The sequence below is a fragment of the Rhinopithecus roxellana genome, chromosome 14, assembly GCF_007565055.1.
Source record: "Rhinopithecus roxellana isolate Shanxi Qingling chromosome 14, ASM756505v1, whole genome shotgun sequence".
NCBI lineage: Eukaryota > Metazoa > Chordata > Mammalia > Primates > Cercopithecidae > Rhinopithecus > Rhinopithecus roxellana.
In genome coordinates this window covers 123,592,228-123,600,312 of record NC_044562.1, presented here as the reverse complement: position 1 = coordinate 123,600,312, position 8,085 = coordinate 123,592,228, and the positions used below count along the sequence as shown (strand labels likewise).

Below are 8,085 nucleotides of genomic sequence, written 5' to 3'. Positions count from 1 at the left end.
TAAGGTGGGAATGAGTAGAGTGCATTGAAGTGAGACTTACCCTGGAACCCTGTCCAGTGATACTGTCTCAGTCGGTTCCAGCTACTATAATGAAACACCATAGACTGTGTGGCATGTAAATAACAGAAACTTATTTCTCACAGTTCTGAAGGCTTGGAAGTCCAAGATCAAGACACCAGCAAATTTTATGTCTGGTGAAGGCCCACTTTCTGGTTCATGGATGGCACCTTCCAGCTGTTTCTTTATACGACAGAAGGGCTAGCTAGATTTCTGGGATCTCTTTTATAAAGGCACTACAAATTGTGAGGGCTGCATGCTTATGACCTAATCATCTCCCGAAGACCCTATCTCTTAATACCATTACCTTGAGGGTTAGGATTTCAACATGAGAATTTTGAGAGAACACAAACATTCAGCCCTTAGCAAATACCAAGCTTTTTATGGATTCATGCTATTTCGGAGAATTGTACTGGTTGGCTAAATCCTTATTTTGATTATTATCACCTTAAAATAGGGATTCTCAATTTTGGGAATTACTGACATTTTGGGCCAGATCATTTTGTTGTGGGGGCTGTCCTGTGTGTTGTAGGATGTCTAGCAGCATCCCTGGCCCCTCCCCACTAGATGCCACTAGCACCTCATCTACTACTCCTCCCCGTGCCCTACTTCCTCAGTATGATGACCCCAAATGTTTCCATACCTTACCAAATGTTCCCTAGTGGGCAAATTGCCCCCAGTTGATGACCATTGTGTTTAAAGAATTCATTTCAACTATTTTATTGGCCCCTAAGGCACCAGCCTCCCTGTGAAGCTGTGTCCATGGGAATGCTATCTGTCTGGCTGCTTGTGGGTCTCTCCAGCACTGACTGACTAAGTCACACTGGCAGCCATGGGTGAGACTTCCTCAACGTGCGTGGAGCAAATTTCTACGATGCCAGGCTGCAAGGTTGCGTTTCTGCATTTCTAGGTGTCGGGGGATGCCTTGATTATTTTCCAAAGTAATCTAAATTTTGTCTCCAGGGATCCTTGCCCCTCCTAAATGGGTATTTTCTGGGAATAATGACAGCTCAATTGTTTATGGAGCCTTTATTTAATATTTGACAATATCTAGGAGAAAGTCACAAACACTTAGTTCAATTATTAAAATAAAACCTGTAGGGCATCTCTCCAAAAGAGTATCCCAGAATCATTATTTTAATTTAAGCATAATTGTAAAAGGGGGCTGGGAAACCTACAGTGGGGGAGATAAATTTTCAAGCGTCATTTTAGGAAAACAAAGGCTTTGCAAGAAAAAACATCCACTTCCCCTCCCCAGTTACAGGCTTAATGTTACTAATAAGTTAGATATCAGATGTATGCCGTTATTGTCAGCATGCATACAATTTAAATATTTTAGCTCCATTATACAACTGAATCTACATGACTGACCTTCAAGGACCCCATTCATAAGAGATGAGGAGAGGGAACAGTCAGCTACTTCATGCAAGGGCTGGCCAGCAGACTGGGTTTCCCCACATTGTCAGACAAACCACGACACAGGGAACGCTTTGGAGACGCTCTAACATGGCAGGGTTGGGACGGAGAATGATGTGGGTGGGGGGCACACTTCTGGGGCAGGGAGAGAGCCAAGGCTTGTTTTTCTTTTCGTAAAAAAGCTATCCCACCTTTGTTCCAAGGGAGAATGAAATACCCGTTAAAACTGGTGACACTGGGAATTTTGTTTTGGCTCAGTTCCTTTTGTTGTGACTCCACGGTAAAGGAGAGGAATCTGGGGTAAGGAGGTTTCAAGCCAAGATGAGAAAGAAAAAGCATGCCTTCCAAGAATTTCTTCTATTGTCTCCCAGAGAATAAATATTTATAGAGAGGGTTCAATTGAAGTCTGTCTCAATGGTCGTGGCTTTAAGACTAAGCCTTTGAGAGAGTGCATGTAAAACTATGCTTAAATGAAGGGTGATCCAATTAGGCTTCCCAGGGAAAACCAAGAAACCTCAAGATAATTTCCTATCTGAAATCTAATTGTGTCCTCAAGTGGAATACGAATACCACTTTGAATTACCCCAGATCCATAGACGGCAGCAAAAATGTACAGCCAAATTGGATTCTATTTTAAGTAATTAAGTTATTTCCCTTCACAGGATCTATAATTTGCCTTGAACAAATGTGATTTGCCTCAGAAAGATAAGGCATTGCAATTTTTCCTCCAAAATGGATTTTCTGTGCCAGAAACAATTACTAAAAGTAGACCAAATATTGCCCTAATTATAACCTACTTATTATCTGAGTGTATGCCTGGAGTACCCTGTTTGTGTTCCAATGTGAGGTAGGTATGGCTAGTTTAGAAATTATCTTTAAATGGAAACTGAAGCTGAAATTTACTCAAGAGCCTGGGGTTTGCACAATGGTCATGTAAATAGCAACGGGTGGTTACATAAGTCTCCAAAATCTTGTGCAAAATGTGAGCAACAAGGAGCTTGCTTCAGTAGACCTTCCTTCTGACTAATAAATAACAGTATTAACTTGTAGCTGCTTGGCTGAGTCCTTGAGGAGGTGCTAGGTGTTGCAGTAGTTTAAGAATAAAAGTGTTGAGATTTGCATAGAAGGTATTACAAGAGGAGTATTTTGGTCATGGTTAATTTTGTGAAGAAAACATTCACTTTTGGCTTTCTTTATTAGCAGTTCAGTTGACTTATGCCCAGGTGTTCTGAAGGACAATAGTGGGTAATAGTTAAGATCAAGAGCTGGAACAATAATTAGTACTTGACTCTGCCCCCTTGAAAGTGCCATGTATGGAAAGTCTCTGAATCTCAGTTCTCTTGTCTGTGAAAAAGGGAGTGATGGTTATCTACACTAAGAAGACTGGATGAGGAAAGCACACACTGCCTGGCATTGCACAGACTTGGGTTTCACAAGTGGATGGTGGAGTAAAATCCAAACATGATTGCATACCTTTTCTTCTTTATACATGCTTATCCTTCTGAAAGATGATCTTTCGTACAAATGGATGCTGGCTGGCCATTTCTAAACTTTCATCTGAATTTGAAGTGGTTAAGGCTTCAGATTCGTAAGTCATGTTACCTGGTTTCAAATACAGGCTTTGCTACTTACTACATGCCTTTGTTACTTAGGCTTTCTGTGCCTCCGTTTCCTCTTCTATAAGATGTAATTAGTAACAGAAGCAGAATCTATCACAGAGTTGTGATAAGGCGTAAGTAAAATATTACAATGAAATACCTAGGATAGTGCTTTGCATACCATAAACGTATCTATTATTATTTTTGTCTTCTGCCAGCCAAAAGAATGTCAACAGAAATCAGAACATAACACTAAGTAAGTTTAACATGTACTTTTATTAACAACTTAATACAAGACTGTACACTGTAGGTGCTGAAATCAACCTACTCCTTAAAACTGAAAAACCAGCATTTCTATGTCACTTTGGGCTTTGGTTATAAGTGCCATCTTCTACAGCAAAATCACATGGTGTAACCAAACGTCTTAAGAACAGGAAGAAAGAGATGTTCCACGGGAATGGAGAGATTATTTATGCATAAACAGCTGGGGATCTTTTCTAGCTTTACGTGATTCACTACACGCACTGGAATGTTCAGTTCCCTTTTCTACAGTCCTACCACCAGACATACAGCAACGAAGAACTTGGCCACAGGTCCTGCCTAGACACACATCAATATGAAACAAAAAAAATTTATATAAATAAGTCAATTAAACCTCACAAAAACTAAAGAAACACAAGACAAAAATCCAATAAGCAATAAAAACTGTACAATATTGGTCAGTCTTTTATATCTGAAAAATGTGTAACTTAAAAAAAAGAGTTCTTTATCGTATAAAAAAAGTCTTTCACATCTGTGTTAGCTGGAGTGAAAACTTGAAGATTCAGACTCAGTGGAAACAGATGAGTGTCCACCTCGCTTTCCTTTGGAGAGGATCTTGAGGCTGGACCCTCTGCTCACAGAGGTGAGTGCGTGCTGGGCAGAGGTTTTAAATTTGGCTCCAAGGAAAGCATAGAGGATGGGGTTCAGACAACAGTGGAAGAAAGCTAGGGCCTCGGTGATGGAAATCCACTTGTGCACAGTGTTCTCAAACTCACACCCTTGCTTGATGATTTCCAGGAGGATGAAGGAGTCGATGCTGATCCCAATGTAATAAGGCAGCCAGCAGGCGAAGAAAGCCAGGATGAGGATGACCGTGGTCTTGAGGGCCTTGCGCTTCTGGTGGCCCTTGGAGTGTGACAGCTTGGAGATGATAATGCAATAGCAGGACAGGATGACGATACCAGGCAGGATAAGGCCAACCATGATGTGCTGAAACTGGAACACAACCACCCACAAGTCATTGGGGTAGAAGCGGTCACAGATGTATCTGTCATCTGCCTCACTGACGCTGGCAAAGATGAAGTCGGGAATAGTCAGCAGGAGGGCAGGGATCCAGACACCAACATAGACCACCTTTTCAGCCAACAGCTTCCTTGGCTTCTGACTGTTGGTGGCGTGGACGATGGCCAGGTAGCGGTCCAGACTGATGAAGGCCAGGATGAGGACACTGCTGTAGAGGTTGACTGTGTAGATGACATGGACCGCCTTGCACAGGAAGTTCCCAAAGTACCAGTTTGCCACGGCATCAACTGCCCAGAAGGGTAGCGTGATGACAAAGAGGAGGTCGGCCACTGACAGGTGCAGCCTGTACTTGTCCGTCATGCTTCTCAGTTTCTTCTGGTAACCCATGACCAAGATGACCAATCCATTGCCAACAATGCCAGTCAAGAAGATGATGGAGTAGATGGTGGGCAGGAAGATCCTATTGAAATGAGCGTTTTCTTCACGGAAGCAGGGTTCCTTTATGGAGTCATAGTCCCCTGAGCCCATTTCCTCGGTGTAGTTATCTGAAGTGTATATCTGCAAAAGAGTCAAAAGAATGGACATTCACTTCCAATTCAGCAAGCATTATCCAAGTTAAAAAAAAATTCAAAGCAATTTAAAAAACCAATTCAGGCTTGCTTTCTTCAGGAAATTCTGAAGTACTGGACTAAGGGCACAAGAGAATTAATGTAGAATCCTACAACTCTCCTCCCCATCTTTTCCCATAGTGACTTCATTATATCCTTCTTTAGTAGAACCAATTACAAAATTCTTTGTTTAGAACAAAAGGGCGCTGCGATGCTGAGGGTTTCAAAGTCACATCTTGGCTAACTCCTCTGCCCCGCCCACTAGAGGGAAGAAAAAACCTTCCTTAGGAGGAAAAAAAAAAAAAAAGCCACACACACACACACAAAGAGGCCACTCCCAGGCGGCGTGGGGGGGTGGGGTGGGTGCTGCGAGGAGGGGCTGTGATTAACTTTTTGTACGAAGTTTTTCGCCAAGGGAGGGAAGAGGGGAGGGAGGAGCACGGGGGGAGGGCGGGGGCGTTGCAAAGACTCATTCTCCTACGGCGCAAAAACTCAATTTTCCCACGCCTGCCTAAACACAAATCATTCTGCGCTTCAAGCAACATGTAGTGGGTAAAGAGAATGGGGTCTTAAAACGAAGGCCCTTTGGCGCTTGGAGTATATTGGCCGGGAGTGCCAGAAAATGAACAAACGGCACCTCCTCCCCCAAGCGGCCGCTCCTCTGGGGCGTGGGTCTCTTTTGCCATCCTCGTGTTTATCACTTGGTGCGTTTGGGACGTTAGGGAACACGGCATTTTCCTGGGTGGAGAAGGTAACGGGGTCTGCACCCATAGTCCTCGCCCCAAGTTTCATTTCCTCACTCTCCCGGGTGGCTTCCCATTACCCCGCCACTGATCCAGTTAACCCGGCCGGAGGCGGGCAGCTGGAAGCCTCCAGGCAGTGGGAGCCGGGTCGTCCAGCCCCGGTCCGCCGCGGCTGCCCACCACGGCCACACCGACCGGCCGCAAGCAGCGCTGCAGGGGCTCCGCTGGGCGACACGCCAGGCTCTGTCCCACAGGGTGCTGGGGAGAGACTGGGCGGCTCCGCCGCGAGCGTCTTTGAATTGCGCGCCGCTGCAGGAAACCAAAAACTCCCTAGCAAGAGGGTTTCAAAAGGCTTCTGGAAACCACCGACAGTTAACTATCGCAACTGGACTCGGAGAGAGCCAAACGGTTTCCCCACTTGCACCTGCATGTCTTCGCTGCGGCGACCAGGCAGCCCAGGTGCGGTCCTAACCTCCACCGCACCCGCCTCCCCCCCCCGCCGATACCCGCTCCTGTCCCCGGAACGCGTGTCTCGGGGCTGGCAGCTGCGCGGTGTCAAAGGGGAGGTCAAACCACTCCTCTGACCTCTGCACGATCCCAAACTCTCGAACTGCAGGAGACACTCGCGGCCGTGGGGAAGAGGCGCGCTTTGGCCAGGGGAAAATCTCCCCCCTCAAACCCAAAGCGCGCGGGCCGATCAACTCCTAGCTGCTGCCGCCACTCGATCCCCTCAGAGGATCGGCGCGGTGGGTCCACCCGCCTTTCCCGCCCTCCGCCTACTGTGCCGGGACACTGGCACAGCTCCATGCGCCGCACAGAGTTTCACAAACACGCACCCAGCGTCAAGAACAGTCACCAGGCGCTTATCCCCGAAGTTAAAGCGGGCGCAATCTCCTTCTGGGAACTCCGCCCAGGCACGCCGCCCTCTGCCTCTAAATTCAGAGAATGTAACTCGCTCCAAGAAATCCCCGCTTCCCCAAGGAGGAGACCGGAGGTCTGAGTCCCGAGGTAGCGCGCACGCCTTTTCTGCACTTGTGCACAGAATGTTCTTATGTTTGCAAACAGCGTGCAAGCCGCCGCGCGCCGCGGGACTCAAGGGGGAGACACATGCAGCCACTGGAACGCTCTTTCCAGTCGTTTCTCCTCGATTCACAGAGAAAAAGATTCCAACCCTGGTCCCCCCACCCCCGCGCACCATATAGCCATGGTCAAGAAAACTCCTTTCCGTGACCCTTTTTTGGAGCTCGGGTACCTCCAATGTCCTGGCCGCTTCTGCCCGCTCGGGGAGGGGCTGCTCTCTAAGTTCAAACGTTTGTACATTTATGACAAAGCAGGTTGAAACTGGACTTACACTGATCCCCTCCATGGTAACCGCTCGTTCTCCAGACGTGGTGGCTACTGGAGCACTCAGGCCCTTGGGGTCACTTTGCTACCTGCTGCCGCAGCCAACAAACTGAAGTTTCTGGCCGCGGCCAGACTTTTATAAAAACACGCTCCGAGCGCCGCGCATGCGCCGCTGGGGCGCGGAGGGAGAAGGCGGGGTAGGGGGGAGCGGCAGACGCGAGGGAGGAGGGCGCACGGGCGGGGCGGAGGGGTTCGGGGCTTGGGAAGCCCAGGGGACCCTGCTGTTCGCGGGTGGTCGGTAGTGAGTCTGGAGGGGGACAGGACCTCCCAGAGGCATTTCCTAAGTTTGAGGAAAGCGGGATGCGCCTCAAGACAGGTGGGAAGCGCGGGCTAGGGACGCGTCTCTCTGTGGCGCGTCCATCCTTGCTAAAGTGGATGGAATTCCAGACTTGGGAATGCTACAGTAGAGACACTGAGGCTCAGGGAGGGTAAGTGACTTGCCGGAGTAACCCAACCAGTAGGCGGCAATGTTGGAAGTAGGGCCAAGCTTCCGACGCCATTGCCCGCGCTTTCAGCACACGCAGCCCATTCAGAAGAAAAAAGGAGTAAAGATCCTTCTTTCGGAGGATGTAACTATACGTGCACATTCACAGCATCACAAGGGTCAGGTGCAGATAATTAGGAGATACTTTCAGAAGAAGGTAGGATTTGGCATAGTTCTGGAGACTGTGATCTGCACAGTCTGCACATCTGTGGATGTGCATTGCTCAGTAATTTCATAATAATGGTAACCAATTCGTGAATAGTGCTTTATTATTCTATAACTATGCTTTATTATAAGAGTAATTTAGCGACCAGTACTTTTTGTAACAGATCACGAGGATCTTGCACAGAATCACTCATTCATTCTCACAACACCGTGTGGGTATTGCCATCACAGAGATGCGTTTAGTCAGATATTTATAGAAGGACGAACTGCGTGCCACGCACTGTTCTAGGCGTTGGGGATCCAGCGTGAACCAGACAAGGCCCGCA

General features: G+C 47.5%; 1 protein-coding gene across 1 annotated transcript; it reads right to left on the bottom strand.

Annotated features, from left to right (window-relative positions):
• Nucleotides 1-3,328: 3,328 nt before the first annotated feature.
• CXCR4 (C-X-C motif chemokine receptor 4) lies at nt 3,329-7,193 on the bottom strand. The gene is made up of 2 exons (XM_010371565.2): nt 7,058-7,193; nt 3,329-4,913 (listed from the first exon to the last, which is right to left on the bottom strand). Exons 1-2 carry the CDS (start codon nt 7,070-7,072, stop codon nt 3,870-3,872), a joined length of 1,059 nt encoding a protein of 352 aa, XP_010369867.1. The 5' UTR covers nt 7,073-7,193; the 3' UTR covers nt 3,329-3,869.
• Nucleotides 7,194-8,085: the final 892 nt, after the last annotated feature.